The following is a 22,482-nucleotide window of genomic DNA, read 5'->3' on the forward strand; positions in this document are numbered from 1 at the left end:
CCAGGGGATTTACGATACGCCGCCGCAAGTTTTGAGGTAAGTGCTTTCTGAATACAGCACTAGCCTCAAAAACTTGCGCTGGTGGATCGTAAATCAGATAGATTACGCGGATCTAAAGATCCGCTAATCTATCTGAATCTACCCCACTGTGTTTGCTTTATTTTTTCTTTGTTTCTTTGTTTATGAGACAGCGTAACCTTTTCCATTTTCCCATTTTTTCCATTATCTCCTTGTAGCCAAGAAGTGATAAAAGTGCAGCAGTCTACACTTATAATTCGCGCAAGATTTTCACACACATTTCTTTTTGGACTACAAAATGATTTATTTTAGCTCTGTAGGTTTAAATAATCAATGTGGACTTCAAATGGCAAACACCCCTACGCAATAGCAACTGTAAAATACTTATTAGAAAATGATTTATACCTGCGATTTTAAGTACAGTTTCATATCACCCCAATGAGTATTGTGAGGGTTTTTCTTCAAAATGAATTTCAACACAGGCTCCCTTTTATCAATATCACAGTCTTTCAGCAGATACTCTTTTTTGGCTTCAGTCCGTGTTATAAGCTTGTGCTTTTCTTCTGAATCTCTAAAGAATTAATAATAATAATAATAATAATAATAATAATAAAAAAGACAATTTAGAAAAATCATGGTTTACATGGAGACAAGGTTTAGTGTCTGATCTACTGGATGGTGAGAATGCAAATACGTAGTTCTAATATTAAAATGTCACTGCACCAAACCTATAGTATGGGTATCATAATAGGGCCACTTGCCTAGGTTTGTACTCGCCACTCCCCAATCCAGCAATATATCACTCACTAGGCTGCACAGCCACTTGTCAAGTTCTACCTGGCTGGGCTCAAACATGTACTTTATATGCCCATTCAGTCCTAGGGACTTGCAAACACTAAAGCCCTGTACACACGACCAGGATTTCCCGTCAGGAAAACTGTGGGGAGAGCTATGGCCGGGAAACTTGGCCATGTATATGCTCCCTCGCAGTGTTTCCCCATAGGAAAACTGCCGGTTTTAAAACCGCCGGGAAAAGAGAGTAGGTTCTCTATTTTCCCGCCAGGAAAACTGCGATGAAGCATACACACGGCCGGTTTTCCCGGCCAAAAGCTCTCCTGGCAGTTTTCCTGGCAGGAAAAAAGGGATTTTTAATACAGCTTACCTGTAAAATCCTTTTCTTGGAGTACATCACAGTACATCACAGGACACAGAGCGGCATATTCATTACTATGTGGGTTATATGGAGTACCTTCAGGTGATGGACACTGGCAATCTCAAACAGGAAGTCCCCTCCCTATATAACCCCCTCCCATAGGAGGAGTCCCTCAGTTTTGTAGCAAGCAGTATGCCTCCCAAAATGTTCCCCATAAGAGGGGTGGGAGCTCTGTGTCCCGTGATGTACTCCAAGAAAAGGATTTTACAGGTAAGCTGTATTAAAAATCCCTTTTTCTTTCTCGTACATCACGGGACACAGAGCGGTATATTCATTACTATGTGGGATGTCCCAAAGCAATGCTTCCAATGAGGGGAGGGAGACATCTCAACCAGGAGATTTAATTCAGAAAGTATCCTTTAAATCATAATAAATCCAAATTAAATCCAACAAAAAAATAATTAATCTGATTAATTTAATTAATTCATTAATTAACCAAGGGTGCCCCGGATCTCGAGGATCTCAAATCGCAGCCTGCAGCACTGCCTGTCCAAAGGCTGCATCTGCCCTCCTTCTAACGTCCAATTGGTAAAATTTTGTGAACGTGTGGACCGATGACCAGGTTGCCGCCTTGCAAACCTGAGCCATAGAGATCTGGTGGTGTGCTGCCCAAGAGGCGTTCATGGCCCTAGTAGAATGGGCCTTAACTGATTAAGGAGGGGGCAACCCCTTCAAGCCGTAGGCCTGACTGATTAGCTGCTTAATCCATCTAGCGATGGTAGCTTTAGCTGCCGCCTGACCCCTCTTGGGTCCTTCCGGCAGGATGAACAATGTATCCGTCCTTCGAATCTTTTCTGTGGCTTTGAGATAGGCTTTCATGGCCCTGACAATATCCAAGGTGTGCAGCAAGCCTTCCTTTCTAGAAGTGGGCTTTGGAAAAAAGGATGGTAGGACCAAATCCTGGTTCAAGTGAAAACTGGACACCACCTTAGGCAGAAAAGACGGATGTGGACGGAGAACCACTCTGTTGTTATGCATAATGAGGTATGGTTCTTTACAAGACAAGGCTGCCAGCTCTGATACTCTTCTAGCGGAAGCCATGGCCACCAAAAATACCAACTTCCTAGTTAGTAATACCAACGGAACCTCTGCCAGAGGTTCAAAGGGCTGTTTTTGTAGAGCCGACAACACAAGATTCAAATCCCATGGACAAACCGGAGATTTGATAGAGGGGTTAATACGTAAGACCGTCAAATTTAGATGCCGTAAGGCAGAATGGAGGATCGGGCCTTGTGAGAGTAGGTCTGGACGAAGTGGAAGGGCCCAGGGCTCCCCTACTGACATTCTCACGAGTAGTGAGAACCACGACCTCCGGGGCCAAGCCGGGGCTATCAGAATTACCAGTTTGTTTTCTCCCCTGATCCTGCGCAGCAGGCGGGGCAACATCTGCAACGGGGGGAAGGCATAAAGTAGGTTGTACTGATGCCAAGGGCAAACCAACGCATCGGTTCCACAGGCCAGAGGATCCCTTGTCAGGGACATGAACTTGTTCAGTTTCTTGTTGTACCTCGATGCCATGATGTCTACGTCCGGCAATCCCCACCTCTGGCAGATCTTCTGAAAGACCTGGTGATGGAGTGACCATTCCCCTGGAACCAGCTGCTGGCGACTTAAGAAGTCCGCCTGCAAATTGTCCACTCCGGGAATAAAAATTGTCGAGATGCATGGCACATGCGCCTCTGCCCACAGATAAATTAAATTCACCTCCCTCTGGGCGGCTCGACTCCTCGTGCCCCCTTGGTGATTTATATATGCCACAGCCGTGGCATTGTCGGACTGCACTCCCACCGGAGACCCCAATAGCTCGGATGTCCATGCCTTTAAGGCTAACCGTGCCGCTCTGATTTCCAGAACGTTGATGGGCAGAAGTCTCTCTGCCTCTGCCCACGTCCCCTGCTGAGTCTGCCCGTCCAAAACTGCTCCCCAGCCCCGTAGGCTGGCATCTGTGGTCACTATCCTCCAGATAATTGAACTGAAAGATTTCCCCTTCTTTAAATTCTGAGGGTTTAACCACCAGCAGAGACTTTGACGGACCTTTGACGAGAGGGTCAAGGGAAGATCCAGGGCTGTTGGATCTTTGCTCCAAGCTGACAGAATGGCCGTCTGCAGGACTCGAGTGTGAGCCTGAGCATAAGGTACCGCCTCGAAGGTGGCCACTAGCTTGCCTAGTAATCGCATACATAAGCGAATTGTTGGTTCTCTTTTGCTCTGAACCAACCGGATTATTTCTCTGATACCTTCGGCCTTTGCCAAAGGTAGGAACACCCTTTGTTGTTCCGTGTCTAGCAGCATGCCAAGGTATTCCAACCGCTTTGTGGGTTGCAAGGCTGATTTCTCACGGTTTAGAACCCAGCCGAATACCTCGAGAAATTGGACCGTAAGGGCTACTGCTTGATTTAGGCTGGAAGCAGAGTGGTCTATGATAAGGAGGTCGTCCAGGTAGGCTAGGATCGAGACTCCCTGGGTCCTTAGATTGGCTAAGACAGGAGCCAGGACCTTCGTGAAAACCCGGGGGGCTGTAGCTAGCCCGAAGGGGAGAGCCACAAATTGGAAGTGGCGTTCTGCGACTGCAAAGCGCAGGAACCTCTGATGCCCCTGAAAGATTGGTACATGTAGGTATGCATCTTTTATATCTATTGAGGCTAAAAAATCGTCTTGCTGTAAGGCAGCTGCCGCCGACCGTACGGATTCCATCCGAAAGGTGCGTACCCTTAGGTAAGAGTTCAGACCCTTCAGATCCAGGATTGGTCTGACATCGCCGTTGGGCTTTGGAATGATAAATAGGTTGTAAAAACCTAGCCCCCATTCCTGGGATGGCACCTCTATGATTACCCCCTGGAGTAGTAGACGATCCAAAGCTGCCAGCAGACATGCTTTCTTTACTGGATCTTTTGGAATCCTTGATTCCTGAAAATGAAGAGGAAGCAACTCCAGAAACTCTATTTTGTACCCTGCGGTGACCAAGGAAAGAACCCATTTGTCGGGGATATTGGCTTCCCAAACTTGTGCAAAGAACCGAAGCCTTCCCCCCACCCGGTTGAGCGGGGGCGCCCCATCATTGAGCTGACTTGGGGGCTGGTTTTGCTGGCTTACGAGCCCATGGTCTGTTGCCACCTGAGGCCTGTCCCTGCGACTTATTACCAAAGTTTGATCGTGCAGGAGGCCGTCGATACTGCCTAAAGTTTGAAGACCCCGGAGTTGGTGACAGCTGCCGCTTAAACGCGGGGCCTCAGGGTTTCTTCCTGACCGGCAAAAGAGTGCTTTTGCCACTAGATATTGTCTGAATATATTTATCCAGATCCTCACCAAAAAGCCTTCCTCCATGAAAGGGGAAGCCTGCTAAGAGCTTTTTACATGGAGTCACAGCCGACCAATTCTTTAGCCACAAGAGCCTTCGCATGTGTAACAGGAAAAGCGACAAACGGGAAGCTTGCTGGATGGAATCCTTAATCGCATCCACCGCAAAACACAGCGCTCTGGGAAGGTCGGCTAATTCTCGTGCCTGCTTGGCCGGAATATCCCTTAACATCTGCTTTGTCTGGTCCTTTAATGCTTGACAAACGCCAATAGCAGCCACAGCCGGCTGCACCACTGCCCCAGCCGTGGTAAAAGAAGCCTTCAAGAGAGTTTCCAGTCGTTTATCGACAGGGTCCTTGAACATCTGTATGTTCTCTACTGGACAAGTCAATGACTTATTCACGCAGGAAATGGCTGCGTCCACAGCTGGGAGCGCCCATCTTTTGGAAAACTTTTCTTCCATAGGGTAGAGGACATCAAACCTCTTAGGGGGAATGAATATTCTGTCCGGTCGTACCCAATCCTTAAATAGCATATCCTCTAAAAGAGGATGGACTGGAAACAGAGCATTACTTAGTGGAGCCTTTAAGGAGCCCAAAGAAGATACCGTAGGGACTTGAGGCCCTATCAGAGGCAGTTTAAATGCCGAACGGACCATGTCTGTCAAAGACTGGATCCACAGACTCTCCGCTTGGGAGGCTGAAAACGGGGATGCGAGTTTAAGCGATGGGGATCTAGCCCGCTTTTTGCCTGGGAAAGTACTGTTGAACATAGCTGTCAGTCTTTGTTCTAGCCCTCCTAGAGAGGCAGCTAGCTTTTCCTCTGTGACAAACACAGGGATGGGCGGGTGTAAGGGCTTACCTTGTGTGGAGTCCATTTTGCAGGTTTGTAAGCTCACCCTTGCAGGTACACACAGCCCAAGGTAATACAGGTAAGACACTACCTGGGCTGTGAGTCTGTGCACGGGGGCTAGATAGAGATTATCCCAGGATAGTATAGCCGTGGCCCTGGATTCCAGAGAGAGTCAGATAAGTACTGACGGAAAGTTCAGGGTTTGCAGACAGGAACCAAAGACAAGTCCGGGGCACAAGCCGTGGGTCAAGGGATGGAGAAGACAGGGAAAGTCCAAAAGTACAAGCCGGGGTCAGAGGGCAGGAGACAGCAGCAATTCAGGGTACGTAAGCCAAAGGGTCAGAAGCCGGGGTCAGTCTTGTAGCTGAAGACAATCACAGGAACACAGGAACCGTTGGCACAGACAGGACAAGCAGAGTACAATGAACTGACACCTGCCTCATAGTGAGGCAGGACTTTATACCCTGGTTGATTAGGAAACCTGCCTCAGCTGGACCAGGATAAACAGGTGCAGATTGCAGGGAGATTCAAAGACAGGCAATCAGCACATAGTTCAGAACCAGGCTTTGATGGACAGCAAGCAGAATATGAACTTGAGAAGTGGCTCAGAGGCAAAGATCTGGAGCAGTGAAGGAGAAGTCCTGGGTTCAATCCCACCCAGAGCCACTTGGGGCGTGACCACGCCTCGCTGTCTGTTTGGCACGATAGCGATCGTGACAGCGGGTTAGGGCCAGCCGAAGCACCAGACGCACCAGATGGCTCATGCGAGGCGACTTCCTCTGGATTATTAGACAAGGATAGTCCTGGCATAGCCTGACTGAGATCCTCAGAACCAGAGGGGGAACCCTTAGGTTTCTTTGCAGCTTTTGCCGCCCTGGTTCCTGAGCCCTTGAGATCCATGATACAATACTGAAACAACAACCCACTGTTGTAGCAAGGAATAAATAATAAATTAGCTAGGGTAAATAGGTTACCTAATATCCCTGCTACTGGGAAAAGACAGTCCCTTTTTTTTTTTTTTTTTTTGACTGTTCCCAAGTTTGTGTGCTTGCCAGCTGCTGCAAGGGTCTAGGCTTTAAGAGAAAATCAGTCCTTGGGGAGAAAAACTCCGGACTTGCAATACCCTTTCCATGCCACTAGGTGTCATCACCCTAGGAGCTCCAGCGCTCTGCGTCCGTCTTGCAGCACCTCAGCTCACTCACTGAGCTGAAGATAACAGAGAGGAGGGGACACCCCCCCTCCTCCTGACAATCAGCGCCTCCCCTCCACACATGCGCACCGCGGTGCACGCCCAGGGACATAGAACGCACGTTCCTCGCTGCCCCTGTATAATAAGCCGTCTCGTGCGCACGCACATCCGCGCAGTGCACGCGCGCGCGCCACCCGGAAGGAGGACGCCAAACTGGAGGCCTAGGCCTCACCATGTGCACTGTGGAGCGCTGGAAGTAACCCTGGAGGTAAGACAATATTGGTCCTAGACCTGATGTCCTGGCAGCCAGGGTTAGCAGGAGAAAAATCTAGGCACACAAACCAAAACAAGGGGGGCTAGGTACTGGGGTAACATTAGACCATCCTGTCACTTAGACTGACATAGTGGACCTCTTTGCCCATGCAGAGCATACCCAGGCTGACCCACCAGACTCTCTCCCCGGGGGGCCTGCCGACGGACCAAGTCCCGCAAGGACAGCAGGACAGTTTGCATAGCAAGTGGTCCAATCTTCTCCCTTCTCCGTAGGTAGCGTACTAGACCTTCAGGTACTGGGGTCCCAAGGAACACCTCTGCCCTGGACCTATACAGCACCCTGGCAACAGGATCTTTTTGATTTTTGAAAAAACCAAAGTCCTGGGCCCAGGGTCCAGCCCTCCTAGGAGAAGCATTATAGGCAACACCCCACGACTTGGGGCCCGGGTACTGTCCACCTTAGCACTGAGGCCCTTTGGACAGATCCGTTTAGCCTGCCCTGGTCCCAAGGACGTGGGGCCAAGCTAATTCGTGACCAACACCTAAGACACTGGCGAAAAAACTGAGGGACTTCTCCTATGGGAGGGGGTTATATAGGGAGGGGACTTCCTGTTTGAGATTGCCAGTGTCCATCACCTGAAGGTACTCCATATAACCCACATAGTAATGAATATGCCGCTCTGTGTCCCATGATGTACGAGAAAGAAACCGGTCGCTTTGTACACTAGGCTTAAAGATATAGAACTTATAGAAACAAGAACGGCTAGGCTTTACAATAAACTAGAGGCCTATAATCATATCTGGGAGTTGTGGTATGTTAAAGAGGACCATTCCTGATGGCCTTATTTCTAAATTGGTTTCCATCCTGGCTTTTGGGTCATTGTTAAAGCTCTGGAATATTTTAACACTCCTTCCTTCCCCTTCTTTTTCCTTTTCTTTCCCTTTCCTCTACATTTTTTTATTTCTGGTTCTCTTTTCTTTTTTGTTTTAACATCATGGAACATTTGGTACTCCAGATATTGCGACTTATGCGACTACACACACGGTCGTAATTTCCAACAACAAACGTTCCATGTGAGCTTGTTGTTGGAAAATACAACCGTGTATGTTGTATCGGACATCTGCTATATCTCTGGATCTACTGCCTACATCTCTGGATCTACTGAGTGTTTTGACATGCAGTGCTCACTGAATGTAATCTCCACATATTTGTTCACCTTATGTACAGTTTACATTGAGCTTTGTGTCACCTTTTCTTTTAGAGGATTTATTTTAAAGCGGTTGTAAACCCAAAATTTCATCTTTGCATATAATTTTGTAGTTTTTTTTTACAATGAATTGCCATGAGTCATTTTTTCTGTACCTGCCTCCTGTCCCTGTTATCAATATTTTCTTGAGTCATTACGTATACCCCGCATGCGCCGTGTCATCCTTCATTCCGGCCAGCTGAGACCTGGCCGGAAAGATTCAGTGTCCATATCGGGGCTGCGTCATTTCCTGCTTTAGACGTCAGCCCCGACATCCTGCGATACTACATGCACAAGAGCATCATGGTTACCATGTGACCTGTACGTCACATGGTACAGGAGAGCCAGACGGCAGAAAGACAGACCGTTTTAAAGTCCGTGGAATGTGTCTGAGGAATGTGCTTACACAGCGTGCTCCCGGAGGTATTGTCACTCCTTTCTGAAGCACGCTGTGATTTATTTTCTATACGTTTCCATAGTAACCGGAAACGAGGCTTGGAATGTCTCTTTACTAGTGCGCATGCGTGGGATTATCGAGAGAAGGACGTTCTGTGGGCGGAAATACAAAGCAGATTTAGATGCAAAAGACCACAGTGAAGATGGCGCTGGCGAATATACTGAAATAAGGTTTGGATTATTAAGAACATATGCTGTAAACTAACATATTTATATATACACAAAGTGGTCATTCGATTCATACTTAATTTGCCTTTCAGAATATTATGAATATAGTATTGATGTGTGTGGGTTTACAACCGCTTTAAGTGGAAAGCACCAGTAGAATGTAAAAAGTAACACAAAAATACAGTATAATGCCGCGTACACACAATCATTTTTCGGCATTAAAAAAACGTTGTTTTAAAAAAATGTAATTTGCCATGTCTATTGTTATGCTTATTGGTGAGAGTCTAGCTGTAGGCGATAGCCACTTGGCTGACTCTCCCCTCCACTCATTATCGTGACTGTATGCGGACTGTGCCTTCTAATGTTTATTGTTCTTTTTCTGTTTGATATGTCGAAATTTCCAATAGACATATTTTCAACTCTAAAAAAATGTAATTTAAAATGATCGTGTGTGGGCTTTATTTTTCGGGTTCTGAAAAACGACAACATTTTTTTTCGAACATGCTGCATTTTTTAACGAAGTTTTAAACAATGTCGTTTTTCGGGTTGTAAAAAACGATCGTGTTTGGGCTAAAACTACGTTAAAAACCTGCACATTCTCAGAAGCAAGTTATTAGATGGGAGCGCTCATTCTGGTAAAACTACCGTTCATAATGGAGTAAGCACATTCATCACGCTGTAACAGACAGAAAAGGGCGAATCGTCTTTTACTAACACGGAATCAGCTAAAGCAACCCCAAGGGTGGCGTCATCCGCATGGAACTTCCCCTTTATAGTGCCGTTGTACGTGTTGTACGTCACCGTGCTTTGCTAGAGCTTTTTTTTAAAACGATGGTGTGTGGGCAACGTCATTTTTAATGATGAAGTTGGAAAAACAGTGTTTTTTCTACATGCTGAAATATGTCGTTTTTTTTAATGCCGAAAAATGATCGTGTGTACGCGGCATAAGGAATACCTTTACTGTTATTCTCAAAATGCAGCAGTGTGCATACGACTTTACAACATTTTAAGACAGAAAATAATCTAGTGAGTCGCCGCTTCATGTGCCAAAACTATTTTCAATTTCAAGAAAAATCTTGAAAATCCTTATATTAGGATGAAAAATTAAATAAATTACCTGCAGGCATCACATACAGCCAAATCAAATTGATTGCTTAAGTATGAATCCATAAAATCTTTGCCGCATTCCTCACAAATTAAATAATCAAATTCTAGTACAGGACCTGCAATGACAGAAGGTAAAATAAAACTCCTGGTTTGGTGAGGATAAATCTATTTACATTTAACCTCACAAACATAGGACAACCTTTCAAAATCAAATGGTGTGGTTACATTTCCGGCTGGCCCTGTGCACTTTTATTGTTAAGGAACTTTAGGTGAGGGACATGGACCTAATAACGACATTATATTAAAAAACAAATTATATTTACAAATCTTCATATTACAAAAACGCTCACATGTTCACCTCTTGCAATGATTGTACTCAAGGATAAGTGGCAATGGTAAGCACAGATGCGATTTCTAATGCCAGTTGGAATGCATTGAATCACATAAGTGAAATAGCATCAGTTTCTATGGAGCCAATTCACATACATGCAGTGCAACTGCGATCCGACTTTGAAAAGGGTCCTGTGCAAGTTTGGTGCGATGCACTGCAATTTTGTGGTCATAGACATCAGTGGACATGCATCAAAATCGCATCTGCATTCTTGCAGTGCATATAGCTGCACTACAAAACGGTATCAAAATTGAACTGCACTAGTGTGAACCTAGGCTAAATGAATTTTTTTTTAAAGTTCCACCCAAAAGTGGAACTTCCACTTTAAGCACTCCTCGCCCCCTACATGCCACATGGTTTTGACAGATACTTCCTGTCCCACTTCCTGCTTCTGTCATATTGCCACCTAGGCAACTCCTCCTCTCCCCCTAGGCGGCCCCTCCCTCTCTGCAATCTTCTGGGACACGTCACAGGTCCTAGAAGATTGCCTGGCCACTAGAAGAGCACAGCGTGACTCGCGCACGCGCAGTGCCCACCCGGCTGTCACAGCTGTGTGCCCACACTTGCAATGACGGCGCCGCAGGGAGGAGGGGCAGAAGAGTGAGGCTTCGGGCGGCCACATCACTGGACTATGGAACAGGTGAGTATCTGTTTATTAAAAGACAGCAGCTACAGTTTTTGTAGCTGCTGACTTTTAATAAACTTACAAACGAGTGGAACTCCACTTTAAAAACAGTGGGCCAGATTCATAAAGGAGATACGACGGAGTATCTCAGAGCATGCGCAGTAGGTCTGGCGCTGGAGCGCGCCTAATTTAAATGGCACACGCCCATTTAAATTACGCAGGCTTACGCCGGAGGCCGCCGGCGTAGTTTTCATCGCAAGTGCTTTGTGAATCAGGCACTTGCGATGAAAACTTGCGGCAGTGTAACGTATCTACGATACGTTACGCCGCCGCTAGTCTACGTGAATCTGGCCCAGTGTTCCTGTCTAATCCCAATGAAATCATTACGAATTTACTGATAAAAAATAGCACAAAATAGCACTTTAGACTGGTTTTTAAAAATGCATGGTAGATTAGGGATCTTGATCAATATTACAGTCTACATTCAATCGGAATTCAGCTGAACGCCAGACAAACCAAATTGAAATATATAAATTAAATATATATGCCAAAGTATTTGTATTCATGTCCATACAGTCCTGAGATATGTACAGCCAGCTAGAAAGCACAGCACAGGATTGCATACAGCAGACTGAATTCTTCTGTGCAACGGATTGCAGAAGAGTGATATCAAGACAAATCCAAGTACTTATAGTATTAGAAAAAAATTAAAATAAAATTAGGAACCTATTTATAGAGAAGAGTGGCTATGGCTTTCTCTCTACTACACAGCGATAACCACTTAAGGACCACTCTATAGCAGATATACTCCTGTGCAGAGTCATGTATATATATATATATATATATATATATATATATATATATATATATATATATATATATATATATATATACCGTATTTATCGGTGTATACCGCGCACTTTTTTCCCCTTAAAATAAGGAGAAAATCACGGGTGCGTGATATACGCCGATACCCGCTTCCCGCGCTCAATTTGAATGCCTGCGGCAACGTATACCGAGTGCAGTACACTCGGCTAGATTCGGCCAGGCTCGGCATCGCTCGTGCTCATGCATAAACATCACAGAGCGTGAGCACGAGCGAAGCCGAGCCTGGCCGAATGTAGCCGAGTGTACTGTACTCGGTATACGCCGGCGGAGGCGTTCAAACTGAGCGCGGGAAGTGGCGATTCGACGGGGAGACAGCGCGGGAGAAGCCGGGAGGACACCACCGAAACCGCAGACAGACGCCGGACCCGACGAGGCCGCCGATGGACGCCACGCAAGACACCAAAACTGTAAGTACTAAAATGTTTTTTTTACAGGAATTGCGGGTCCACATTAGGGGTGCGTGCTATACGCCGGAGCGCGCAATACCCCGATAAATACGGTATATATATATATATATATATATATATATATATATATATATATATATATATGGGCCGCTTCTGCTGTTATTACTCACAGCAGAAGCCGATCTGCGGGTGCCGGGCAATAAATGTCTGCCAGCACCCGCTGTTTGTCGGGCAGAGACACAGAACAGAGCTCTGCCTGTAAACAAGGCAGAGCTCCATTCTGACAGGGGGGAAGTGATGGATTTTGTGCCCCTGCAGGGAATAAAATCCATCACTTCCCTTAGTAAAAGCAGCACACAGTTTACAAAAAAGCACTGCACAGAGCAAACTCAAAACTGCCACTTCATCAGGCCGAGAATGGGAGGTCTTTTTTCCAATATGGTAGGCATGTATAGATGCCACAAGAAAGTTCAAAGAAGTTTAACCTGTGCCTTCGTCCCTAATGGTCTAAAATCTTTCAAAGCTAACCATATATATTACCCCATCACCAGCTTTTTCACGTGCTCCTCAGATTGTTAATTCATGCCCTCAGGTGTTCTTGTGGACCACTTTACATTGGCAGGGCCATTAGAGCCCTGAGGACAAGATTTGGTGAACATAGGAGAGCTATAGAACAAGGTGAGAAAGAAAAAAATAAGAAATACAGCATACCCAAACATTTTAGAGAGGTGCATGCACAATCTACCGAAGGGCCACAATTATGGATTGCAGAACAAATTCCTAGCACGATCCAAATAGCAGAAAGATATAAAAAGTTATGTGAACGTGAAACATATTGGATATTTTCTTTAAATACTCTAACCCCCATGGGGCTCAATGAGGAAATAGAAACCCATAACATTATATGAATTTGCAGCTACATTTTAACACCCCTTCCGTCTTAATCAATGTGTGGAAGTCCATCGGTCAAAAATCCACGCATGCTCAGAATCAAGTCGACTCATGCTCGCAAGCATTGAACTTAATTTTTCACAGCACGTCGTAGTGTTTTATGTAACCGCGTTTGGACACGGTCGGATTTTTGACCAATGGTGTGTAGGCAAGACTGATGAGTCAGCTTCATCGGATATCCGACGAAAAAATCGGATTCGATTCCATCAGATATCCGATCGTATGTACAGGGCTTTAGTTTGCGCACATGCATGCTAGAATGAGCGGAATAGTGCAAATGCATATGCGCATAAATATGTGCAAAAATACGTGCAAATACCGGGGAAAAAAACGGCTGGAAAAAAATAGATGCTCTAACAGCTTCAATAAGAGATCTCCACAAGGCTGCTTAGTTGTTTTGGCTAATTTAAATGGCTCAACTCTTCATAAACTCATGTATGTTAGAAGATTCTCTAAGTCTTCAGGTTGTTATTAATAGCTTTGCAAAGTCTATCTACCCCAGCGCCTCTATTGTCCCCATCTTATTGGACCTTCCACCTTTCCCAGCATTGAGACTTCTCCATGTGAACATCTACATTTAAATTCAACCGTATTTCAGACAGTAAATAGAAGTTTTTACCTGGCTGATGAACAACGTTTTCAACTGGCTTTACTTCTATTTGCTCCTCTTCTATAAAGAATCCTCCACCGGAATCAACAATCCTTGAATGTTTCACAGTTGACATTCCTTTGTAAGAAACATTTTAGTGATGATTTTTATTTGTCAATAGCAGATAATCTAACTAGTGATGTTATAAAACAGTAAGGCTGGGTTCACACTACGGTTTTCCCGTCCGTCAGCCGCATACGATTTCAGTATTGAAAACGTACGGGCCCGGACGGGAAAACGTAGAGATAGACAATGCATTGCAAATCGTATGCACTCGGATGCATCCGGGTGCGTACGATTTGCTGGCAAAACGTTTTTTAAACGTACGCAAAACCGTGTTCAACCACGGTTTTGCGGTCGTTTTTAAAACAGTATGGCAACCGCATACGTTTTCCTTTAACATTAATGTTAATGGAAAACGCACATATGTGCGGTGCCATACGTTCCCGTCCGTTTCAGCCGCATACGTTTTTTCATATAAATCGTATGCGGCTGACGGACGGGAAAACCGTAGTGTGAACCCAGCCTAAAGATTTGCCATACATTTCTAGCCATAGAAAACTGATATATTTAAAGCCCAACTCTGAGAATTACACAAGAATTATCCATTGAGTCCTACATTGGTCCAGCGCTGTACCCATCTGCAGCTCTTCTCTCCCTGCTCCCACAGGCTTCATTGAAAGCATTGGAAGCCATTGGCTCCTGCTGCTGTCAGTCAAGTGCTGTGAGGAGGGAGCAGAGAGCGGGTCCGAGCCACAGTGTGTGTATCTATGGGTGCATACAGCCCAACTCTGGAGTGCATAACACACAGCTTGCTATGGGTGCCCATGGAGAACAGGAAAAGCAGAGCGTACCAACAGGGGACTCCAGAAGAGGAGGATTGGGGCGGCTCTGTGCAATACCATTGCACAGAGCTGGTAAGTAAACCTCTTTTTAATTTTAATTAAAAAAAATAACAAAAAAACTTTACAACCACTTTAAAGCGGTTCTAAAGCCTTAAATGGGTTGTAAAGGTTCATTTTTATTTTCTAAATAGGTTCCTTTAAGCTAGTGCATTGTTGGTTCACTTACCTTTTCCTTCAATTTCCCTTCTAAATGTTTTTTTTCTTTGTCTGAATTTCTCACTTCCCGTTTCTCCTCAGTAAACTTGCCCCTATCATCCGAGCCGTTCTGGCTGAGGGTTAGTCAGCGTGCTCGTCCCCTTCCTTGGAACTACATCCCTGCAGGGAGACGCTGTGAACACAGCATCTCCCCACAGGGATGTAGTCCCAAGGGAGGGGGCGAGCACGCTGACTAACCCTCAGCCAGAACAGCTCGGATGATGGGGCAAGCTTACTGAGGAGAAATGGGAAGTAAGAAATTCAGACAAAGAAAAAAAACATTTAGAAGGGAAATCGAAGGAAAAAGGTAAGCGAACCAACAATGCACTAGCTTAAAGGCACCTATTTAGAAAATAAAAAACAAACCTTTACAACCCATTTAAGGATTTTTACCCCAATACATTCTCTGCATTAAGGTAAAAAGAAAAATCTTTATCACAGACTCGCCCCCTCATACTTACCTGAACCCCATAGTGCTCCAGCGCTGTGCATGAGAGCTGCCCCTCTCCTGGCTTTGTCCCTCCTCTCTGGGCAGATCAATAGCAGTGATTCCGCTCCTGTCAATTAACTCCAGTGAGGAGGGAGAAGGGGGTGGGGCCAACTTCTGCTTTCTGTGTCAATGGATGCAGCAGGGGGGCTGGGGAGTGAGCCTGCACAAGTGCCCCAATGGGAACTGGTTTCCTATTGGGGCATTAGCAAGAAAGGGGGAGCCAGGAGCGCCTATGAAATTCTATTGCACAGAGCAGGCAAGTATAGACACATTTGTTATTTAAAAAAAAAAATCCTTTACAATCACTTTAAGTCTCCCTCCATTTATGCGACTGGTCCCCCAATACCTCATCTCTAAGATGCCCCGGCCGTCGCATGCTGATGTCATCAAGGAAAATGCAGGGCCAAAAGCACTGCAGTGTATGTAGGGACAGCAATGACCTGCTTGGAGAATCAGGGAGAAGAGTGTCAGGGTTTGCGGGAATGAGAAATAAGGAAAGTATTATGCCTGTTCCTCTACCCTCTAGATTCCATGTTAATCTTTGATACTGGGGTGTTCCCAGCCAGCTTGCTGTGCTCCCACTCCATTTTTACTCTCAATAACATAAGTTAATCCATTAAGAGGAGCTGACTCCCAGTAATGGGCACTTAAAGTGTGTAGGCTGGGGAAATGAAATACATAGATAAGCACATCAGAGATTCTGGGACATACAAAAAACTATTTTGTGGTTTAACCACCATAAATTATTCTCCAATTTAACTGACCCTTCAAAATGCTTTTCCCTTTTAAACCTATTCCGGATCTACATGTGTCTCTTTGAAGACATAGCAGAAGAACGTCCCCAGCACACTGTGGATCTCCAATGTGAGTCCAAAGCTTTATTCAGCGATCAAATTGTTACAGATAGAGCAACGTTTTCATAGCTTCGCAGACATGTGTGATGTTGCATGCCTAGTGAAGGGGTTGCTCTTTATATAACAATGTGATCGCTAAATAAAGTTTTGGACCCACATTGGAGATCCACAGTGTGCTGGTGCCTTGACTATCTTCGGTTCCAGCCGAGTTTACATACACATCCATTTTTCCAGGAATGTGTGTGTTGGGATTGTGCATTGTTATCTCTTTGAAGACATAGTCATGGCAAGTAAACAGTGATGTTATGATGTGAGAGTACCTAAGCAGTACTGTCACGTTGTAATCACCTTCACCAGTTGGGTATGGCCTGCTGGCAAGCCTTGCTTGTCTTAACATCAGTGCTCTTTGTCTATTACGCTCTATCTTAGCTCGGACAGTAGCTGGTAATATCTTCTCTTCCTCCTGATGAGGCTCCACCACCGGCACAGAGTCCATCTCTGATACTTTATATTCAGGTCACAGTTATAGACAGGACACCACTGAACCTGCAACATAAGACAGTTACTCACAACAGACAGCCAAAAAGTATCTCCCTGGCCAAAATGACCTTTGATAGCCTGTGAACGGCTGATAGCTAGAACTGTACATTGGTTATAAAAATCGAATGCCCAATGTGACAACTGTCATGTGCTGTATGTTTTTCAACACTCACCTTGCTTTTTTATGTATTTATTTTTGCAGTATGTCATACCATGCCTGCATGGAATATGTGCAAAACTCCAATAAAATATTTGGGGGGGGGGGATCCAGCCTTCCCTTCAGTTTTGCAAGTTGCACAGGCTCCTCTCCTGTTCTGAAAATGCTTACTCTGATTTCACTGAACACTGTGAGCTTCTCACAGTGTGCATTAGAAGCTGCAGCAAGTCAGATATAGCCATAGTCTCATTTCCTGGCTGGGGAACATCCAGTATTATCTAGCTCTTTCTTCCATAGTCTTACTGTCCCTGGCCTGCCTCATTCATTCACTTTATTTCAGTTCTTTTAATCATAGAGGCTCAGCATCACAAGAGAGCTTTACCAAGGAACACCCACGTATCAAGACATTGTAAAGCAGATCTTCACTGCATCTGAGCACCACAAACCAAAAACACTATTTAATTCATTTTTAATATTCAACGCAAACCCCCCTGTCTCCATGCTTTATTTTGTTTAGAAATTACTTTGAAAAACAACACCCTAGCATTTCTATCTGCTGCCATCTTAAGTAAGGTTAACTGATTCATGTAGCATTTTCCTCCTGGAATCCATCTGCCCTAAGCCCAACCATGGAGGCAGGAGGGTGTGTTTCGCTGAGAACCCCCCCGAAGACTCATGGGATGTAAGGATGAGCTCAGTCGCATGTGCAGAGCTCGCCAGGAAGTCGGCACTGCACAGCACTAATCACAAGCAGCGAGACGTTTCTCGATCTCTGCAGCTGCACATCAGGTACAATGTCTCACTGCTTGTGATTAGCGCTGGTTAGTGCCGACTTCCTGCCGGGCTCTGCACGTGCAGTTTGCAAACACACCTGAGCTCATCCTTAATGGGATGTTTGATATAATTTGCCTATGCAAAAAAACAGGAAGTAACTTAGGAAATGTTAAAAAAAAAAAAAAAAAAAAAAGTTTAAAACAAGTAAATGTGATATACCTTCCTATCTTAAAAATAATCAATGTTGCTTGGGGATTGAAGTTCTACTTTAATATTTCCATAATTCCTCTCAAGAGCCACTGTACTGAAGCAGGGCAATGTGATGTTTTCAAAAGGTTATATACAGCAATTTGCCAGCCCCCTTAGGCCTCCATCCATTATCTGCATGCATTGCATAGAGACATGCAGAGATCAAAATATGATATCACTGCATCTTAAAAAAAAGAAATATTGAATACTTACCTTTCTGTAATTTTCCTTTCCTGGCGCAATACATATGGGTATATGCTACTATGGAGGCACCAGGAAAATGGAATACTTACCGCTATATAATGTTCCTTTCCTGGTGCCGATCCAAGGCAGAATACACCCATATGTATGCTGCCATGGAGCCACCAGGAAATAGGTATTTAATGAAAACAAAAAGGTGTTATTTAAAAAGGTCAGTAGCATGTTTGATAGGGGGGGGGGGGGGTGAGCAAATAGAAAAGGCACAATATGACCAGATACAACTTAAGCGTTGAGATGGCTCAGGCCTTTTAAATCCATCAGTAGGAGCTTTCATATTTGCATCATGACAGGTTCTCTTTGCTATATAAAAAAAACCCAAACAATGCATATTTTTATAAGATGGCAGTTTTATTAATCTCATAGTACAAATAGTAATAGTGTGTCTATATACAGTAATACAAAAACATCAGAATTTATTGGTCTCTTACTCCATACTACCAAAACTTTTATGAGAAGCCATTACAGGAAACCAATTATATATAGCTTTGATGGCTGTTCTCTGTCACTCTCAGTCTCAGATATAATCGAATACAAAAGAAGCCATATCCTGTCTGTCGGTGTACCATTCAGTATAAGACCAGTATTCCCCCGTCCCACCGATCCGCCCTGACACACGACCATGCATGGGGCACAGGTTAGAAACCATTTCTCTGCCCAAGACACAACCAGGAGCCCCGTACAGTGTAACCATTACACAACCTACCCGGCTTTCCAGCACCCTCTTATACAACAACCACCTCCCCGGATGTTGTGATCCCGTTCACTTCCGTGCTACTCATTTCCGCCCAATTCTGCAATGGCATTCGGCTTGCTTCCGGTGTGTGACGTCTGAGGATCCTGAAACGTCCATGTCGCCTAGTGGCAGACTAGGGAAAATCAGAAATTAAGCCGACGCGGCTGCACACTCACTGGCATTGCAGGTGTACAGCAGGGATAGTGGTGTGCCAGATCTTAGAGCCCTCACCCCTTGTACAGTGACCAGGGTTAACAACCCCCCCACTACTTTTTTTCACTCACAAAATATGAACAATTAACAGAGAGAGCATTTTATTTTACTTGCAACCTGAAACATGACAGAAACTCCTATTACAAACTTAGAAATTGATTTAACCAATTGAGCTACTGAAGGTTTTACCCCCTTCATGGTTGGCCATTTTTTGCTATTCAGCTCTGCGCTACTTTAACCACTTAACCACTTAAGCCCCGGACCATATTGCTGCCCAAAGACCCAAGGTGTTTTTACAGTTTGGGACTGCGTCGCTTTAACAGACAATTGCGCGGTCGTGCGACGTGGCTCCCAAACAAAATTGGCGTCCTTTTTTTCCCACAAATAGAGCTTTCTTTTGGTGGTATTTGATCACCTCGGCGGTTTTTATTTTTTGCGCTATAAACAAAAATAGAGCGACAATTTTGAAAAAAATGCAATATTTTTTACTTTTTGCTATAATAAATATCCCCCAAAAACATATAGAAAAATTTTTTTTTTCCTCAGTTTAGGCCGATACGTATTCTTGTACCTATTTTTGGTAAAAAAAATCGCAATAAGCGTTTATCGATTGGTTTGCGCAAAATTTATAGCGTTTACAAAATAGGGGATAGTTTTATTGCATTTTTATTATTTTTTTTTTTTTTTACTACTAATGGCGGCGATCAGCGATTTTTTTCGTGACTGCGACATTATGGCGGACACTTCGGACAATTTTTACACATTTTGGGGATTTTTGTCATTTTCACAGCAAAAAATGCATTTAAATTGCATTCTTTATTGTGAAAATGACAGTTGCAGTTTGGGAGTTAACCACAGGTGGCGCTGTAGGATTTGGTGTACACTGTGTGTGTGTTTACAACAGTAGGGGGGTGTGGCTGTAGTAATGACGTCATTGATCGTGTCTTCCCTATAAAGGGAATGACGCGATCGATGCGCCGACACAGTGAAGCACGGGGAAGCCGTGTTTACACACGGCTCTCCCCGTTCTTCAGCTCCGGGGAGCGATCGCGACGGAGCGGCTATAAACAAATAGCCGCGCCGTCGTCCCGGATCGCTCCCCGAGGGGACCCGACCGTCGCAAGTCGCGGGGGGGGTCCCGATCGGACCCCCCACCCACGTCTAGGCAGGGACGTACAGGTACGCCAATGTGCCTGTACGTGCCATTCTGCCGACGTATATGTACAGGCGGCGGTCGGGAAGGGGTTAAGGACCAAGACTCTTTTTCAGATGTGTTATTACAAGTTAAAAACATTTTTTTTTTGCTAGAAAATTACTAGAATGAGCCTAGGTTCACACTGCTGCGAATTCAAAATCGCGGTAAAATGCGCGATTTTGCCGCGATTTGCCGCGATTTCGGCCGCAATTTAATGTAAATCGCGGCCCGAAATCGCAAAAAGTAGTACAGGAACTACTTTTTGAAATCGTAGATGCGGCGTCGCACTGATTAGGACAGTGCCATTGCCGACAATTGCCGCCGATTTGAGATGCGATTTGACATGTCAAATCGCATCTCAAATCGTTCCAAATCGTACCCAGTGTGAACCAGGGCTTAAACCCCCAAACATTATACATTATACATTTTTTTCTAACACCTTAGAGAACCAAATGGCGGTCATTGCAATACTTTTTGTCACACCGTATTTGCGCATTGGTCTTACAAGCGCATTTTTGGGGGGAAAATTCACTTTTTTTAATAAAAAAATAAGACAACAGTAAAGTTAGCCCAATTTTTTCATATTGCGAAAGATAATGTTATGCAGAGTAAATTGATACCCAACATGTCACTCTTCAAAATTGTGCCCACTCGAATGGCGACAAACTTTTACCCTTAAAAATCTCCATCCGCGACGTTTAAAAAATTCTACAGGTTGCATGTTTTGAGTTACAGAGGTCTAGGGCAGAATTATTGCTCTCGCTCTGACGATCGTGGCGATACCTCACATGTGTGGTTTGAACACTGTTGCTCACATATGCATTCACTTTTGTGCGCGAGCTCGTCGGGACGGGGTGCTTTAAAAAAAAAATGTTTTATTATTATTTATTTTACTTTATTTTATTTATTTTTAGGGTTTAAAAAAAAAATTGGGTCACTTTTACTCCTATTACAAGGAATGTAAACATTCCTTGTAATATAAAAAAGCATGACAGGTCCTCTTAAATATGAGATCTGGGGTCAAAAAGACCTCAGATCTCATATTTACACTATGCAGAAAATAGTATATGGCGCATGATCCAGTAAAGCATATGAGACTAAAATGAGGTATATGAAATAATCAAATAGAGTCCATCTAAAAACCCAATGTCCATGAAAGTCCAAAGTCAAAAATAGTAATGATGATAATAATAATGATGGCTGTGGCATTCACTTAGTGGCAGCACCTGAAGCAGAAGCAGACTTCTAGAGAATCAAAGAAAAAAAAGGACAAGATGCGCCAATCTAAGTAAATAAGCACAATAAATGGCTACTCACAAAAGGAAGGTATACATGAGCGATGAATAAAGAAGCAGATGGTGTGGTGCAGGCAGTGAGATGCGGACCTGGGGTCACTGTGGTGGTATCATCTGTATGGTTACCCTGTCCCTGACAGCAGCAGGCTGGCGATGTAAACACGAGACGATTAGGGATCCAGCAGGAGACAAGGTGTAGCGGCGTGCGTTCCACAGTGGAGCGCAGCGTGCCGTCGTAGCACCGGAAGTGACGTGGAGGTCCAGGCCGGCCAATGGGATTACGCGTTTCACAGCGTCAGCTGTTTCATCAGATCCATGCTGTCCAAAGGGGACAGGCGTATTATAAATGAACGAAGTTGCTGTGATAGGTTGGTACATCCATTTACATAAGGAAAAGGAATAAACAGAGAAAACTAAGGGGATAAACTTATTAAAAGTATGGGAACAATCAATTGTAAAAATCAATTGTAAAAAGTGGAAATATAAAACGGAATTACCAAACGAACGTTTACATGGGCATTAAGCATGGATAAAAACATGAATAAAAATATAGATAAAAGATATAGATAAAAAAAACAGATAAAAATACAGATAAAAAAAAATATATATATATATATATATATCCTGCATGTACATCCACGCATGAATAATAGGGAATAGTAAATTAAAATAATATTGGCTAATACTATATATATATTACAGTAATGCGATACACTATATATATGCGCAATATAACACATTATATATAGCATATATACGCGATATATATAAAATGAATATATGCGCGCATAAACATATATATATATATATATATATATATATATATATATATATATACGCAAGCAAGAGTGAAGAAACACTAGCAGAAAGATGATCACAGTATAGTCCCT

At 44.2% G+C, this 22,482-nt stretch overlaps 1 protein-coding gene across 4 annotated transcripts in view; it reads right to left on the bottom strand.

The window, feature by feature from the left end:
• The window catches only part of XPA (XPA, DNA damage recognition and repair factor), a 33,247-nt gene extending 11,451 nt beyond the window's left edge, over positions 1-21,796 (bottom strand). The window contains exons 1-5 of one of the 4 annotated variants that reach the window (XM_040361100.1): positions 21,615-21,796; positions 16,524-16,721; positions 13,702-13,809; positions 9,831-9,936; positions 424-589 (exon numbers count right to left, since the gene is read on the bottom strand). In XM_040361100.1, the coding sequence (XP_040217034.1) occupies positions 424-589; positions 9,831-9,936; positions 13,702-13,809; positions 16,524-16,671 (528 nt within the window). In that variant the 5' untranslated portion in view covers positions 16,672-16,721; positions 21,615-21,796. Of the gene's footprint in view, positions 1-423; positions 590-9,830; positions 9,937-13,701; positions 13,810-16,495; positions 16,722-18,859; positions 18,967-21,614 lie in introns of those variants that run through there. The other 3 variants (XM_040361093.1, XM_040361115.1, XM_040361108.1) reach the window with 3 other exon arrangements.
• Positions 21,797-22,482: the final 686 nt, after the last annotated feature.

The sequence above is a fragment of the Rana temporaria genome, chromosome 1, assembly GCF_905171775.1.
Source record: "Rana temporaria chromosome 1, aRanTem1.1, whole genome shotgun sequence".
In the NCBI taxonomy this organism is placed as follows: domain Eukaryota; kingdom Metazoa; phylum Chordata; class Amphibia; order Anura; family Ranidae; genus Rana; species Rana temporaria.